This window comes from Argentina silus (assembly GCF_951799395.1).
Source record: "Argentina silus genome assembly, chromosome: 10".
In the NCBI taxonomy this organism is placed as follows: Eukaryota; Metazoa; Chordata; class Actinopteri; order Argentiniformes; family Argentinidae; genus Argentina; species Argentina silus.
The window spans coordinates 20106009-20124567 of record NC_139664.1 but is presented as its reverse complement, the minus strand read 5'-3'; the positions used below and the strand labels follow the sequence as shown (position 1 = coordinate 20124567).

The following is an 18559-nucleotide window of genomic DNA, read 5'->3' as shown; positions in this document are numbered from 1 at the left end:
TTAGAAGTGGACACCCTACTAACCTTACAACAGTAGGATACAGTTCAGCTGTACACATGTAGACAGTGGTGAAGTTGGCTGCGAGAGCAAACTTTCCTGTCACAGCAATGACAAAAAACTGGAAGGTCACCAAAACTGGAAGGTCGAAGGGACAATCTGTATTGTATCTGTATTGATTCCTCCAATACCGATACATTTCAGAATGTAACTAGAAATACACCATATTATTGAGTCTTGTCAACATTCTTATAGGTTTGCTGGGGTGGTTGGAGTGAAGGTCAAAGGGTCAAACCAGGCCACTCTTGCTGTAGTGGGTCCTGATTGGCAGCTGACCCTCCCAGTGGCCAGCATCACACTGAATGGCATCAAATAAAAATAAGTTATTTTTCGAATTTTTATATATTTTTTATTTTGACCAGAAATCAATCTTGCTACATATTGCAGAAATGCAAATAAGCAGGGGTATGAAAACTAAGACTCTGGTTGGTTTGGGCGTGTCCATGTCACACGGCAATGTGTCCATGTACACGGAACCGGTACAGGCAGGTGTACTTCGGCTGGCCCCAGTTGCTGATGATACGCAGCTCGACGAAGCGAAACACAGAATCGGAAGGATTCTAGGATTTGGAGAGAGAGAGGGGCAAGACAAAATGTATGAGAGAGAGTAAGACTAAGTGTTTAAGTTCAATCCAATTTCTACTTGTATCTGTGTGAGGACATTGGTGTACCTTAGTGGAGTAGTCTAACTAACAATGTAGTCTATCTAACTTTCTAATAGTGAGTCAGACTCACGGGCAGTTTGAAGGTCTGGGTGGGCTCTCCATCCTGGTCATAAGTGAACTTCCCAAGTAGAGTTCCTTCCTCAGTGTCAGTAGACATACCCTGGAAAGAGAGAGAGAGAGAGAGAGAGAGAGAGACAGAGAGAGACAGAGAGAGAGAGACAGAGAGAGAGAGAGGAAGTCATTCTGTTTCTGAAGGGGGAATGGATTCTCAATAGGGTCATAAATGGGGTCACATTGATGACCCCATTTACACCATGCATCCTGTATCCAGATATGGTCCACATCCAGATTGCGTCCACATGAAAAGGTGTGTGTAAATGACACATGGCGATCGGGATCTGTGAAACCATCTCCAGATGCGGACGAGCTGGCATTGTGTCCACATTGCAGACAAGTGTAAATGGAATCTGGACACAGCGACTGTTAACCACATTCTGTTAAACTTCAATTAGACACGTGACCGTGAGCCAAGTGAAGGGACATGTAAACCAAATCCGATCACAATGCAGACACGGAAGTCGGATAAATGGTGCATTGCTAATGCGAGCTGGCCAGATCATATGTCATCATATGTGACCTGATCACAGGACGCATGTTAATGAAAGGTGTAAATGGGGTCTAAGATTAGCAGCACACTTCTACTTCTACGATGTACGTCTCTGTGGATAATGTCACACTTTAAATTAAATGATATTCATTCTACAGGTTATGGGTTAAGTGGTCAGGGGACAGGTCATAGGTCAAAGGGGACTCACATAGACATGGAAGTCCTTGGGGGCGCTGTGGATTTGACCATTAGGGGAGTTACAGCGAGGCAGGTGGTCCAGAGTCACATGGGTGACCTTGATGGGGTGGGACAGGGAGACGGCCATCGTACCCTGCGATCCCTGGAATGCCCAGCACTTACCAGGAAGTAAGACTGGGTTACCCTGGGAGGAGGAGAGGTCAACGGGTGTGTGGATGGAGGGAGAGAGGAGTGGAATGGATTAGAATTGGTCATGGATGGAAAAACAGAGAGGACGAGAGAGAGAGAGAGAGAGAGAGAGAGAGAGAGAGAGAGAGCTAGGTAGTGCTACCTGGATGACTGTCCGTGGGCTCTCTGATGGATACCACAAGGGAAACCCAAACAATGTCAGACATGCTGACCGGGTGCGGTATGTCTCCGAACACCTTGAGTTTACCACACTGGCACCTACAGGTACACACACACACACACACACACACACACACACACACACACACACACACACAGGTCTCAGCACATTCAGTATTTACAAAGGGTTTACCACTCTATCCAGATACAACAAATGATGAGGAGCATTGATGATGTCACCAACCTTGGGATTCTAAGGCAAAGTCAGGCATTTTGTCTGCCATAGGGGGGCTGCAACCCTGACCATCCTTTTTCATATCCTGCTTCACACACACACGCACACACGCACACATGCACACACGCACACACACACACACACACACACACACACAGTTACACTCTTCCATCTCTTGCAGCTATGTTAGATCAGTGTCGAGGGGCAGGTTGCTCCTCTTACCTGGGCCGCTCTGTCAGTAAACCATTTCTCCATGGCTTCTCTGAGTTCTTGGGTGAGTCCAGTGTTGACAGGGGGCGAGGCTGTGGGGCAGGGCTCAGGAGGGGTCATCTGCACAGAGGACAGGTCCTGCTGCAGCTACAGGAAACACAAGTTCAGACTCAGGTTCAGGTTCAGATTCAGATTCAGATTTAGACAACTTTATTGTCATCCAATAGTTGCTGCCACTATAGGAAACCAGAGGAGATGTGCTGGCGTTACCATGGCGCTCTGGACCTCCTGGGTCTCCACCCTCTGTCTGAGCCTGGTGGTCACTCTCTTCAGGCCGCTCATCTCATGGTTCAGCCTTGTAGTGACTGATTGGGCGCTGGCTTGTTCTGCTCTCAGATCTGTCACCTCCTGGTACAGACGCACCTGCTGTTCTGAGTCCACTCTACACACAATATCATACAAGTCAACTTTATTGTCCATTTTGTGAGAGACAGAGATTTGTCTTCTGTGTGTTTTGTGGACAGTTGTCTAGCTCTCTGCACACACACACACACACACGCACGCACGCACACACACACACACACACACACACACACACACACACACACACACACACACACACACACACACACAAACATACATCAACCATGCTTAGTATCAGACACACTGACCTCTCCACTCTGACTCTGACCTCCTTGACATCTGTCTGTAATCTCTGTACCGTCTGTGAGAGGAGACAAACAGACTGAATACGCGTGTCACAGCCCTCAACACACACTTTCTGTTGGCTCAAAACTAAGAATACAGACACAGAGAGTGGACAAGGACAGAGAGAATGGACATGTGCAGGCCTTTCACCTCAGAAACCAGTTTCTGCTGGTGTTCCATTTGCTTCAGTAGTTCCATCTCTTTCAGTATCGTTTCCATCTTAGCTTCCAAAGCAGAGTTAAGGACAGCAGTTCCATCCTGTCAAGAAAGTTTAGGGTTTTAACAAGCCTCCATTGCAAGGAACACACATATCATATATTATGCAAGAGAAGATAGAGGGGGGTGTTAAAAAGCACAATCCACCCTATTTTATCAAGTCTAGCCAGGGGGTTTCCCTGATCACATGACCTGGACCAGGTAAAACTCTTGGCCCTTGTACAGTGATAGGCTATAGCCATGTCTTACCATAGCCCTGGGAGCCAGGGGGGTGAGAGGTGTGTGTGGGACAGATTGGGTCATAGCGAGGTTCTGAGCCAAGAGGGTCAACATAGGGAACAAGTACCAAAAACCTGGAGAACAGGGAGAGATACACAGGCTCTGTTCAGAAACAACCCCTTCAACCTACACACTCAATCTCAGAGGATTGGATAGGTTAAGCAATATGGTGGTAGCTCCTTGACCCTCTCAAAGACTTGGTGGAATTTTCACAATCTTGCTTAATACCTATTCAATCCTTCCATATCTACACAAGTGCCTCGGGGTATAAGAGTGAGTTCAATACAGTTCGGACATGTGATTCCAGAATGTAAAGGGTGTGATGTCACACTAACCGAGGGTAAAGAGGAGGAGGAGGAGGACTTGCAGTATGGCCTTCCTCACACCATCGGTGAACAATGGACGAGCTACAGGGGAGAGAGAAGAATGGGTTGAAGCTAATCTAAGATAATGCACACTAAGAACCTCAAAGGAGGGAGAAAACATGCACACACACACACACACACACACACACACACACATACTCTCTTATTTACCTGGTGCAGGAGGAGGCGATGGACCAGAGCCTAAAAAGGAGGAAGTACAAAACATTGTAAGTTCCTCTGTATTTCTGACCTCTAATTATTGAGTTTGCTTCTAACCAGAATCACACACACACACACACACACACACACACACACACACACACACACACACACACACACACACACACACACACACACACACACACACACATACCACACACACACACACACTGTACTGACTATAGCAGGTGGAGGTGGTTGTCGTGGTACTGGCTCCATCTGAGGAGGAGTAGCCTGAGGTGCTTAAGGCAGGAGAAAGCAGGCTCAGACTGGGGGCCTGGGCCAGAGTTGGGGTCAAAGCTGGGGTCAGGAATGAGACAGGAGCTGGAGCCATACTGGGAGGAGGCCTGAACGTCTGCCTCCTCTTCACTGCCCTCAGAGCATGGGCCATGCCTGAGAGATAGGAAGGGGGAGAGAGAGGCATTATGCACCTTTTTCAATCTGTGTCATTAGTGAGTGCAGAGCAGTGGAGCCTGGTGGAGGTAGACATCGAAGGACAGGCTCATTGTAATGTATGGAATGATACGAGGAGTGGTATGAACACACATGTTTGATACTATTCCTTATTCCATTCCATGCATTACAATGAGCCTGTCCTCCCATTTCTACCTCCACCAGCCTCCCCTGGTGCAGACGTGATGTCATCAGTACCAGGATAGTCCTCGGCATTGATTGGCTCCTCAACTGCGTGTGGGTGGGTGCTGGCTGTGCTGGTGGCACGGCTGGAGGCACGAGAGGAAGCTGTTTTGCGCCCTCCTGTACGCCTCTTGTTGAAAACCCTGAGAGAGAGAAGGGGGGGTGGGGAGGAGTGAATTTCTATTGGTTTACAATTAAGTCAGTGTTGAACACTTTGCTTAATGCTTCTCTATCAAAGACCACACACTTACTTCACAGAGTTCTCTTTGTAAGAAACACTCGCAGTGCTGCTGTTGGAGTCATCATCAGACTGGTAGTACCCACCTGATGCCAGGCGGGCACTACGCCGCGACATGACTGAGAGAGGGAGAGAGAGAGAGAGGTAGTGGGGGGCACCAAGAGAGAGAATGAGAAACACAGGGTCAAGTGTTGATTCCACACACTGTTTGTGCCCCCAGCCACTTGGGGGTGAAAAGTTAGTTAGTTGTGGTAAGTCAAAATAAATCACCTTGAAGACATTCACTGAAGTAAGCAATTGGTTTATAAATCCAACCACATGTTTCTGCTCATCAAAATGTTTCCTCAAATATAATGCTGGGGTAAGCTTAGCTACTGGTCCAATCTGGGACACACAAACGGTTGTTTGTTTGTAATGTATGTGTGTCTGTGTCTGTAGTTTGTTTTATGATGTTGATGATTTGTCTGAAACAGATTGTCTGTCTTGGACCAGGTCTTTGTTGAAAAAGAGATTTTATCTTAGTGAGACTAACCTAGATAAAGTTGGTTAATCAAATCAACTTACCTAACACTCAGTCTGCAGGTTTAGCGGAAAATATATTTGAGGTCGAAAAATTATTAATTACTATTAATTACTACCTACTACTTACTAACTAAAAGAGCGTATGGTCGTAAACGATGTCGTCGATGGGAGGAGTTTGTCCATAATGAATTAATTTTGTGCTCAGGCCTCTTTTTTGGGACGGTGTAACTTAATGCGTCATAATCGTCTTTCAGCGCGTCAGTCTCCAAGACTCAATTGATGGTTTGATTGCGTGTTCTTGATGTAGAAGTTGTTTGTGTGTGTGTGTGTGTGTGTGTGTGTGTGTGTGTGTGTGTGTGTGTGTGTGTGTGTGTGTGTGTGTGTGTATGCGCGTATTTGACTTAATGTAGCTTAATACAAAGGTTTTGGGAAAAATATAGGCTTGAAGAGAGTTTAATTCCAAAACGATTTACAATTTCCATTAAAACCGTACTTTCAAACGTATCATAAAGGGGTTTTATGTTGTTTCAATAGTCTGCACACAAAGTGAGTGAAATAGATTCGATGTAACCACACGGCATGCGCCATTCCTTTAGCCCTGTACATATACATTCGTTTGAAAGACGAAAGATTTAATGTAAACGCAAACATAAACAACTGTCTAAAACAGGGTGGTTGGCCAAAACAAAAGTATGTAATTGTCCTACTTAGATTGCAATTGTCCTACTTAGTTTTAGGATTATTGAGATTAGTTGTGAATTTATATTTGATATTAGGTGCTTATTTCTCTGCATCTACGCCTCTGCAACGCTCTCTCTGCCGAGGAAAATAGACTAGAAGTGATAGAAATAGAAGTGCTGCTTTCGCATGCTGTCTAGCATGTCTCGTAGATCACCTTGAGTTATTCAACTGCGGCTCACGGTGCGGAGACGTTGCTGTGCCGTAAGGACGTTGGTCTAGTTTGGCCCTGATATATGTGTAAATTCTTCGGCAGCAACACAGTAGTTTTCAGGTTTGCAATGAGATGAAATAAAGAGATCTGAAGGTTGACGTCTTTTGGAGAGGGTACTTTATTCGATGTTACAAAGAAATAATGTTTCAGGCTATGTCTCTCTCTCTCTCTGGGACTCATCTCCCAGAGAAACTATATAAACTAGCCATGGAATTTGGCCTCGGATGCTACAGGTCCTAGTCCTTCCCTAGTATCTGGTGTTATGTCTGCGATGTGTATTTGACAGGTTGCTACTTGGCCAGAAGTGAGGGGCACATACAATGCTTGAAAATAGAATACATAAATTATGGGACAATTCTAACACCCTTAGACCTATTCCTGGACACAAGCATAAGCGTAAGCGTAACACAAGCATAAGCGTAGTTCGTAGCTACGAACCCAGCAGACTCATCACCGGGACAGTTTGCGCGTAATGAACACCTATGTTCAAACAGGAATGTTTTTACTGAAACGGCCAATTGCGCACAATTGCCCAAGCCTCATTAGGAAGCTTTTAGATTATTGTTTTACGCATGGGCTGCTCATTGTCATCCCTTTTAACAGGAATGGTAAATGGCCAAATCTTCCTGTGGCTACATATGGAGTGTTTTTTTTATTGTGTGTCCTATATGTCTCCGCTGTATGGCTTTAGTCTGAATGCTGTCCGCGGAAGACTGGAAAAAATGTAGGCTAAAGCCATCTGCTACTGCTAAATTCGTTTATGTAAATAAGCTAGCCCACTAAAAGTTATTGATCCTGCATCATTGGCCGACTTCTGTCTCTATACAATAGTCTATACTGTACCTGCCAGGCTAACGGGCCCAACAGCCTATATGCTCCAATTCCCCAACAATTGCGTCTCACCAATCAAGAATAGCCTAATATCATTGCATGTCCAGTGTGTTACGCACTCCACCAAACACATCAGCAACAGAGAGGTGCTCCATATTGATAAATGACATTAATTTATGCCTGAGGGTTTAAGTAGCCCTATGGTGCTGGGTCCTTGTGCCTTTGGATAATTTCATTTCTTCTAATTCCCCACAATTCGAAATAACCAATATGCTTAACCAATAAGGTCTGTGTCCCTTGGAATAATTCCATGTGTCATTGTTACTCCCAAAACGAAATAATCTTTTCTATTTCTAAAGCTAATTCACTTTTTCAGGATGACCGTTTTTGCTCGCGGGAACCTCATGTTAAGACAAGCAGGCATGGAGCCAGTGGCAGACATATGCCCTTGGCACGATCTAAAAGTCAAGGTAGATGTACTGTGGGCCGACACTTAAAGCACATTCAAAGTACATTACAACTATTACAAGATGCACAGTAAAAAACAAAATATTATTATATTGTTATAATTTTACAATATATTAAGGTCAATTTTAAGCAGGGCATCTAGTACATCAGAAGTAGAAAATTGTTCAAATGAAAACAAAGATTCACTAGTAGTTGACTGATCTCCCATGGAGCCAACTGGGGGCTGGGAGATGGGAGCGCAGTCGACCGTCTGACCAGGGTCAGCCAAACCACCATTTCTCTCAAATAAAAACCATGCTGAGATAAAATGCTGGTTAAAGGCATTACTGCTCTCAATTATCTCTGTAATGAGGCCAGACTCTGACGAAAGTTCTTTAGGTCGGGATGAAGAGGAATTTCCACACTTCAGGGCTTTAATTGTTTTCCAAAACTTTGTAGGATCACCAGCAGAATCTGAGATAGCACTTAGGAAGTAGCTTGATTAAGCTTTCTTAATTGATGAGGTGCAACTGTTTATCAATTGTCTGAATATCTGCCAATCAGTTACCAAGTCTATTTTTCTATCTTTGGCCCAGGCCTGGTTTCTCAACAAAAGGAGATTTAAATAAAAGAGATCTGAGATTTGGAATACCAAGACATTAGTTCTATTCTTAATTCTAAGGTGTGTAAAGGGGTTTATCTGTCAGAGATGTAAATATAGATGAGAAATGAGCCAAATCTGGGGTCAAGTATGCAGCTGATAAGGGAAAGATTCGACCAATAAAGATCATGTAAAAAAACCTTGCTCGCTAAAATTTATAATTCATTTTTGTAAGGAAGCGTGGAGCAGATTTTCTTCTCTTTCAGCTCTAATACAGGCTATCGGACAGTGGTGTCATTTGCAAAAACACAGCTGGCTATATATTTATAAGGCCTTAGAATGATGTCTAGCAGGGTGGATTTATCTGGGTTCTTCAAGTTAGGCTGTGCTGGTTTTGAGATGTTGAGCATGTTCTGGATGTATTGGAGCTTCTGCTAACTCTTGCTCGGGATACCTTTAAAGATTACAGTAATCCAGACTTGAAGAAACAAGGCAGCATTCATTCCATTCCATGCATTACAAATGAGCACATCCTCCGATTTCTACCTACACCAGCCTCCCCTGCTTTACAGATGTTTTTTATGTGGATGTCAGACACCAGGGAGTCAAACGTTATGCCAGGGTTGGAGACTAGATGTTTTTACCATCGATGGAGTGGTGGGTTATGTTGGACCAGGTGAGGGCTTCAGTGCTGCTATTAAGTTGTAGACAGTTGATTGTCATTTATCTCCTTCCAGAGGATAGCACATGAAAGCATTTCTAAAAAAGTTATTTCCAATGCGGTCAATGGTGAAACAAACAACATTCAATGACATACAGCAACAGACAAGACATACTACGTACAAGAAATAAGAATCAGCTAGCCAACCCAATAAAAAGCATAATTCTTCATAGAAATGCATACAAAAAACACTATTGACCTATTAAAATACAGTCCTGACCTAAAATGGCATCCAACATTAGTCTAACAAACACTTTAAATACATGTTAGTGTTATTGTTGGCATGAGTACTGTAATCACTCCGCACCACTGTAGAAGAGAATGACAATTCATATTGTCACTCGGGAGCTTCCTCTCCTTACCAAATATCGTAAGGAGAGAATGTTGCGGTGGCAGACACTGGGTGAAGATGAGACAGACTAACCATACCAATAAAGTCCACTAACCTAGATTGACAACCTAGATTGACATTGTCAATTGCAGGCTTGTTGTTCATGAACACTTCAGATAGCCCCGGTGCAACCTTCTACATACTGCATAAATATTCATGAGGGGATCAGTTTTCACGTGCCTGACTGGCAGATAAGCAGCTTGGCTTTGGGAACTTGATGAATTGTCAATGATGAGCCAGGCCGTGGCTAGACCCATGTGTGGCAGCAGCTCCCATTGGAAAAACGGCCTGTCCATCAACTTGGTTTCTATTAGGATCTTTGCTCGAAGCTTGTCCTCAGTCTCACTAACATGACCTTGAATATATTGTTTCCTCCTGGAGTGCCTCCAAGACACATGTTTTTTATCTTGTTTTTTTTACCGGTTGTTAATGTCTGATCTTATCTAAAAGTCCATCAAGTGTTGAAGTTGTGATCTCTATGAATCATGACTATTTTGTCGGGAGATTGACAACAGAGAAAGTGGATAACATTGACAAACATGCTCAAACTTGGTGACTAGTATATAATACCTATGAGATTCACTTTATTTCTTTATAATTCACTTTTATTATTCTCATTTACATCAGCATCTACTGTGAATATTCTTCTGAGAGGACACAACAATGTTACTTTTAAAAAAAATACAAGGTACCTGAGTACAGTAATTCAAACCTGTTTGCATATTATTTTCTAGGTTTCTTCTAATGCAGCCTATGCTTTATTACAGGATGATCAGATAGGCATTTATGCACTATGTACACCTGAGGGTTTAATATTCAGTAATGAATTCATTTAAATGATAAACTAAAATACAGACACTTAAAAATAATAAGCAAATACATGGATAAAATCGTCAAGCAATGCTGCACTTCATCAAATGGGTATTTTATAGCACAGACAATTAATGATTCTGGAAAACATCTATCAGATCCAACACCCACATTTGCATATAATCTTTAAACTTTTAGTTTGGCTTCCAAATTTGGTGCATCACAGGCATTGAAACTGGGCACATGGAGTATCATATTTTCTATTTACTATTTACAGTACATTCACAGTTATTCTGCAATTCTATTTGACTACACAGAAAAAACATTTGAGTGAAATGCAAGTTTGATTGCACTCTGCCATGTGCCTGAGCATCTTGTTTTAACAACTACATCTACATATGTATGCCTTTAACACAGTTTCTTTTAATATTCTTTGACTTGTTGTGTTTCTCCTCCAGAATGATGAGACATTCTTTCTCTTGTTGGCTTTTGTGGGAACGCTAATCAGCACCATCTGTCACGACTCCGCCTCCATGATCTCTGCTGGCGGTGACTAGCACACCTGTCGGCAATCGAGTAATTGACACTCCTACTGTTGCTGCTAGTCAACGCTGGATCGTTGCCATTCATGGTTTTGTCTTTGTGCCACGCTTCCAGCTCCAGTACCCTGCCTGTCTGACTACCCGTCTGCCTGCTCGACCCCTGCCTGTCTGACTACCCATCTGCCTGCCTGACCACCTGTCTTCCTGCCCGACCCCTGCCTGTCTGACTACCTGTCTTCCTGCCTGACCCCTGCCTGTCTGACTACCTGCTTGCCCCACCTGTTCCTTTCTATTTTACCTGTCTTATTAAATCTACTTGCTTTACACTTACCTGCTTGTCCCTAGTTTGCATTTGGGTTCGGTCTCTGATTCATGACACCATCATTCCAAGTAAACAGACTAATTTTATTGAGGAAAGGGTTAGGGCTATATGATGTCCTTTAGATGATTGTCCTTTAGAAAAGCCTCTCACTATAAGGACTGGCAGCTATGATTACTGGCGTCCTGTTTCATTTACAACACAGCTGTAATAGAATAGATGATCATTAACTCAAACCAGGAACAAGGAACTGGACTGGACTGATAAGACATGTACAGCATGTTGTTTTGACACAATTGTATTAAATTTGGCCTTCCCTGGAAATGGTACCCAGTCAAACCTCAACAACAACCCAAGCTCAGGTTATACTGATGCCCACAATGCCATTGATACAAATCCTGACTCCTGCGCTACCACCGACTTTCAGACTTACCTTGGTGGAGAGTAGACCTCACATACACAGTCACCTCCATTACTGTCACCAATAGAGACTTGCCCCTAGTGGAGAGTAGACATACCGGACACATACAGTGCCGTACGTGCCATCACATCATTTTGCAGGCATAAGAGAGCTGTTAGTGTCTAGTGTTGATTCTAGGCTTTGCATTTGCCTTTGGAGTCTGCTATTGGTGTCTAATAATGTCATTATTAGGCCGTAAAATCAGGAAAAGAAACAATCATAAACATAGCAAAAACCTTAGGCTTCCCAAAATCAACAGTTTGGAACATTATTAAAAAGAGAGTTATTGCAAATGAGCTGGTCGGCCAAGGAAAACTTTTACAATGGTTGACCGAAGAAAATTAAAAAAAAAAACTGTCACACAGATCAGGAACACTCTCCAGAAGGTACGTGTGAATGTATCAGAGACTACCATCTGCAGAATACATCACCAGCCGAACTACAGAGGCTTGACTGCAATGTGCAAACCACTAGTTATCCTCAAAAAGGATGGTCAGGTTACAGTTTGCTAAAAAGTACCTGCAAAACCTGCAGAGGTCTGGAAAATGATCATGTGGACAGATAAGACGAATATTATTATGTAGCAGAGAGATTGCAAGAGAGTGCAAGTTTCGAGAAAAAAGGATCTGCCCAAGATTTACAGCTTACCACCTTATCTGTGAAACATGGTGGAGGGGGTGGTATGGTTTGGGCATGTATAGCTGCCACTAGAACTGGCTAACTTAATTGATGATGTAACTGGTGACGGCAACAGGAGAATGTATTGTAGTGTACACAAACATATTGTCTGCTTGAGTACAAGCAAATGCCTCCAAAACATACTGCCATAGAAACTAGGGAGTTTTTCAGGGCCAAAAAGGGGAACGTTCTTGACTGGCCAAGTCAATCTTCCGATTTAAATCCAATTGAACATGCATGCATTTAATTTCTTGGTGATAAGATGTTAAGCAAACTATCTCAAAACAAACAACATCTGAAGATGGCTGCAGTACAGGCTTGGCAGAGCATCACCAGAGAAGATACCCAGCATCTGCTGGGGTCAATATGTCACAGACTTCAGGCAGTTTTTGCATGCAAAGGATTGTCGACCAAAGACTAAACATGAGTGCTTAATTTGGACATTACATGAAGCTGTCCCATTACTTTTGGGGGACTATGTATAAAAAGTGTTGTAATTTCAGAATGGTAAAAACAACACATACTAAAATACCCTTAAATAAAAGCTGACAATCTAAATAGTGGCATAGTAATTGTTTGTTTTCAAATCCAATCTTTTGGAGTACAGAGACAAAAGAAGAAAAAATGCTTCACTGTCCCATTACTTACGCAGGGCATTGTGGGTGGTGGGGGGGGGGGGGGGGGTGAGTGAAGAAATTAAGTGACAAAAGTTGTTTGTTGGTTGTTTTCAATGGCCCTAAAACTTCTGTGACACACGTGTCCGGCCTAAACTTCCTTGTAAATGTTTACTGTTGTTCTCCTCCATATCATTGTACAATAAACACATTTTCATTGGCTAGTAGCCCTGTGTCTCTCCATAAATAGGAATCACGTTTCAGTTATTTATTTAACAGCACGTGTGGCACATTTTACATCAATCAAGACAGCAATAAAGGCCTGACGACTGGTGTATAAATACCTCTGTGGGATTCACCATAGTTTACAGAACTTTTGCATCAACATTGACAGTGACTTTACAGTATTCCTCTGAAAGTGAAGGTAAGAGGATGACAATCCTAATTGTTTTTGTTGCTTTATAAGAATACAAAGTGCCTAGCTAGAATACATGGGGCCAGTATAAGAACAGTCCAAGCATGGGCCGCTGTAGCTGAGATTGGGTGGGTGGGAGGGAGCGAGGGATGAGGGAGTGGTAGGGAGGAGGGGTACATTTATTTTGCACTTATTGTATTTGTGTGCATTGTTGTACTCCTTTCTAAAATAAAAAACAATTGATAACCAAAAAAAGAATACAAACTGCCTGGGATAATTATAATATACAATGGTGTATTTTGTTTTACTATCCATAAAACTGTCCAAATCAATGTTTGAATAGTGTTTGTTCAGTGAGGCCGTAACCCTGTATATTTGCGTCTCCATGTCTCTGTGTGTTAGTCTAAGGACGACTCAAGAAAACCTAAACTGTGATAAGGCTGTCATGCCAAAACACACCATTTGATTTGCTGTAAATAAAAACTGTTCTTATAGTTTCATATTATTAACAGAGTCCTAATTATTCTGTTAAAAACACTTTTGTGGGGCAATTTCTTTCTTATTTCTTAAAGAGGAAATCTGAAATTCAAACAACAACAAAGTCACCCCATACTTTTTTTTAGTAAACAGCTGAGGGATGGGGTTAGAAAGATTAAATTCATAGACAGAGTTATGGATGCAAGGACTGATCGTCCATGAGATCAAAATGATCATTTTAACCATTTTAACCATTTAACCTTGAAGCTAAACAGCTTTTGTTTACAATTCCAAACAATGGAGTAAAACAAGCCTTATTTTGGGTTTCTGATGGGGTAAGACAGTTGAACTAAGCTCATGAGCATTTATTAATTAAGTTATATTCTTCAAGAAAAAAAAAAGATTGCCCACATTGCCCCTTTAAGCATTGCAGATTGGTGGTTTAATATATAATATTCAAATTTGATATAGATATGATTTTCCTAATTTTCTTTACACAATTACTACCTGGACATATGTGTGTCCATATTTGTATCTACTTTACTTGTGTTGGAAGAAAATTTGGCATTTTTATAGAACATACAACTTTTCTACAAATCAATGTCACAAGAGAAACATAAGAATAAGCTACTGCAATGCAGATTTGTTTGACTTCAACCCTAGCATCTTAACATTTTTACTAATGTTTTCAGACCTCAAAATGAGTTTAAAGGGGCAATCTTTTTTTAACTTTTCAATTAATTATATGTAGCCTTATTAACTTATTAATGTCTCATGAATTTATTCAAACTTTTACCCCATCATAACCCAAAATATAAGCTTGTTTTACTAATTGTATACAAACACTGTACATTACAGCTTCAAAACATGGTTAAAAGTATCATGGATGGTCAGTCATTGCAACCATAGCTCTGTCCATACATTTGAGAGTGGTTACATTTCTACATGTACATTACATTTACATGACATTTTTTACATTTAGCAGACGCTTTTATCCAAAGCAACTTACAAGTACATTTGCCTGAAGTAAGTGAATCATACATCAGTCATCATAAGCAAAAATCTATGCTAGGACCATGGCAGTCACAATGCTATTTAAAAAAAAAAAAAAACAGTAGAGGAACTGTACAGAGGGGTAGTGGGGGGTGAAAAGGTAGTGAATCTGCAGTCCTGACAGCAATGGGAAGCTCGTTCCACCACATTTCTCCAGCCCTATCCCTTAGCTGTTTACCAAAAACAATGGTGGGGAAATCGCAGATTGCCCCTTTAATGACAAAATTACAAGATGTGTGGGACGTGGACTAATCTTGACATTAGACTACTTTTGAGGTCTGGATACATCTGACAAACTTTGATTTTGGTGTGAACTTTAACCCACCCATGTGCCTGCCCTGTATCCCTGTGTACATTATCTATCCTTCTCTGTTTCCCCTTCAGAATGATGAGACAGGTCGTACTCTTCCTCTTGTTGGCTCTCCTGGGAACGACAATTTGTGCAAATGCTCCAAGTAAACACACGCTTAATATCACTTATTCCAGCTATTCCGATGAATGAGAATTAACAGGGAAAGGCTTATAAAAAGTCTTGCTCAGGGTTCTTAGTTAGAACTTGATGCACTTACTTCTATGGGAACCAGGAAAAACTCTGGGCCTTAATTATAGTATCACTTGTAACGATGAGTAACAATGAGTGGATTATGGTCAGAAAAAACTCTGGGCCCAATTATCTACAGGTAATTGGTGTCTAGATTAGTTCATGGCACATCTGTAAGAATAGATCATCATCACATACAATAAACAAGAAACTGGACTGATACATGTTCATGCTCTGTACTCACATCATTTCATTTATCATCCTGCAGAAAATCTGGCCTTGCGTGGAAAAGCTACCCAATCAAACCTTATTGATAACCCATACTCAGGTTTTAGTGAAGCCCACAATGCCATTGATGGGAACCGCAATCCAACTTTCTATTCTGGATCATGCACTGCCACTGACTCTGGGACTAACCCCTGGTGGAGAGTGGACCTGCTGGACACATACATAGTCACTTCCATCACAGTCACCAACAGAGGTGACTGCTGTCCTGAGAGGCTGAACGGAGCTGAGATCCGCATCGGAAACTCTTTACAGAATGAAGGCATTGACAACACACTGTAAGATCATATACATTCACAATATTCTTGGAATTGTGTCTTGTGTCTATTGTGTCTATTTAATCAAAGTCAAACCTTAAAATCAAATTCCTGTGACCAACCACATACCTGCACTCCAGTTGATACACCAATACACATTTTAAAGGGATGGTTTAGCCTATTTTCATGTTTAGGTGAAATATCGTCTTACCCTGAGTTCTCCTCATATACCACTAGTGAAAGATTCTCTGGTTCTCCGTTATCTACTGTTATCTACTGTTATCTACTGTTATCTACTGTAAATAACAGAGAACTGGAGAAACTTTCACTACTTGCCTTTGAGGATAACTCAGTGTAAGGTGATATTTCACCTAAACATGAAATTGGGTTGAACCATCCCTTTAAGTCTTTAGACCGGCTGCTAAAGCAACTTACACTTCCAAATGTTTTATATATTGGAAGCGGATAGTGTCCAGTTTGTGGAAGTAGCAGCATCTGATATAGCATGGATGTTGATTGAAGAGCCAACCATACTTTTAATTATTCATCATGTCTCTGAAGACTGTTATACAGACTATAGCAGTCTGTATGAAGGGCTTAGCCATGGAGAGCAATCCCACATGGCACCAAAATGTGTATTTAGTGTTTTCCATAGTTTTGAAAGATGAAACAATTTAAGGCACATGCATTTCAGTAATTGGCAAAATTGAGCTTTCACAATAACTCATTCTCTCTCTTTTCAGTGCTGGAGTGATCTCCTCTATTCCTGCAGGTAGATCGCTCACCCTGAGGTGGAACAATGGCTATGAGGGGCGTTATGTGTCTGTGGTTCTACCTGGGTCTGGACGACTTCTGACACTGTGTGAAGTTGAGGTGTATGGCTACCTTGCACCAACTGGTAATTATTCATAAATGCATTCATGTCTTATTTGTTATCAGTATAAATGTAATATTGTATTGTCACAATATTTATATCTTAGGATACACTGTTACATCCCGCAGAAATGTGAGGCCATTACATTTGAAGGTTTTAAGGTCCTGGGTATAGCTGAAATGCCATTATTATCCCAACTGCGATAAATTATGTGTTTATGTCAAAAATACTTCCTGAGGAAATGTTCTTAAAAAATGTCAGTTCCCATGGAATGTTCCTCTCTTCCATGTACAGGACCTACTAATTCAAATAAGAGATTCCTGTGATAGTATTGGGGCATCAAGTATAACAAAAAGTGTGACAAAAGTGTGACAAAACTGCATCACGTTAACCTGGTGCCACATGACCATAGATCACAAAAGATCCCTACATCCCTCTAAACTTATAAAAATGTTAATTAAAGTGTCAATTTGGATGTACAGTATTGTATTTCACAATGTATTTCTCTACTATTCTGTCTAGGAGAGAACATGGCTTTACAGGGAAAAGCCACTCAGTCATCATTGCATGGTATTGGGTTTGCTTACAATGCTATTGATGGGAATCAAAATATTGCTTATGAAAGCGGTTCTTGCACCCACACCAACGCTGACTTTAACCCATGGTGGCGACTGGACCTGCTTAAAACCTACAAAGTGCTCTCTGTCACCATCACCAATAGAAATGCATTTGCCAGCCGACTAAATGGAGCTGAGATCCTCATTGGAGGATCCTTGGAAAACAATGGCAACAACAATCCCAGGTGGGAATAGGAGTTGGTTATGTTTATAAAACAAAGTCAGTTAATATTAACCTTACTGTTACTTTGTCACTAATTAGTTTCTGCTCCATTCCTCAGGTGTGCTGTGATCTCCTCCATCCCTGGAGGTTTCTCCAGAACCTTCCAGTGTAACGGGATGGAGGGTCGCTACGTCAACGTGGTCATTCCAGGCAGAGCGGAATACCTGACCCTGTGTGAGGTTGAGGTGTATGGATCACCTCTGAACTGACTGAATCAGAACACTACAAGAACTACAGCAACCTTTTCTACTGAACATTTCATACCTAAATAACTCGGCCGTAAATAACTTGGGAATACTCTAGTCGGTCAAGCATCAGGTTATTTTGTAACACCTGCAGTAAAGAAAAAAGTCATGTTTAAATGTATGAATATTTGAGTTTATTTTCACATCAAACTGTATATACCATTCTGTTGAATAAATTGATTAAAATGTACATGTACATACTGTTCTGAAATTAAGTTCCACAATGCACTTTTTAGACTGTACATATGTTATGTTGTTCTGTCATTAGCAGATGGTAATGAATTCTGTGAAAAAAATGCGTAGGCTGCAGTGCCTATTTTTCATAAGCATGTTTTGTAATTTGCAAAGAAACATAATGATTAAACATTGTCTGAAACGAACATACTGTTTTCAATGTGCCTTTTAGTTCATACAACTATTCAGTCACTTGCAGTGTTGGTTATATTCAAATCACAACCACAACCAGCTAAACTTTCTCTGGTGATAGACTTTTGTCAAACATAACTTGGTGCCAAATATGTTTTTGGACACAAATACACTTATTTCAAAATGGGATTGTGAAGCTTCATGACCTGGCTTGAAGGTCAGTGTTTAAAAGGTTCATGGTTGAGTGATAGTAGAGCGGGAGAACCATGACAGCAGTAGCAAGTCAACTTGCAGTTTTTTTTTTTATTTGAGGTATTTCTCCTCAGCAAAACAACCA

At 41.6% G+C, this 18559-nt stretch overlaps 2 protein-coding genes across 2 annotated transcripts; one reads left to right on the top strand and one right to left on the bottom strand.

Moving 5' to 3' along the window:
* Positions 1 to 503: 503 nt before the first annotated feature.
* On the bottom strand, positions 504 to 5098 carry LOC310811341 (uncharacterized protein; the record flags this gene model as incomplete). The annotated part of the gene is made up of 14 exons (XM_083679461.1): positions 504 to 617; positions 793 to 882; positions 1538 to 1705; positions 1859 to 1974; positions 2120 to 2195; positions 2333 to 2467; positions 2591 to 2762; positions 2992 to 3044; positions 3179 to 3286; positions 3494 to 3597; positions 3859 to 3930; positions 4288 to 4500; positions 4759 to 4886; positions 4995 to 5098. The coding sequence occupies 14 exons, from the start codon at positions 5096 to 5098 to the stop codon at positions 504 to 506; spliced, it is 1653 nt and encodes a 550-aa protein (XP_083535587.1).
* Positions 5099 to 8983: 3885 nt separating this feature from the next.
* On the top strand, positions 8984 to 17820 carry LOC310811340 (fucolectin-4-like; the record flags this gene model as incomplete). Its single annotated transcript, XM_083679460.1, has 6 exons — positions 8984 to 9010; positions 10715 to 10805; positions 15624 to 15918; positions 16641 to 16795; positions 17294 to 17573; positions 17670 to 17820. 6 exons carry the CDS (start codon positions 8984 to 8986, stop codon positions 17818 to 17820), a joined length of 999 nt encoding a protein of 332 aa, XP_083535586.1.
* Positions 17821 to 18559: the final 739 nt, after the last annotated feature.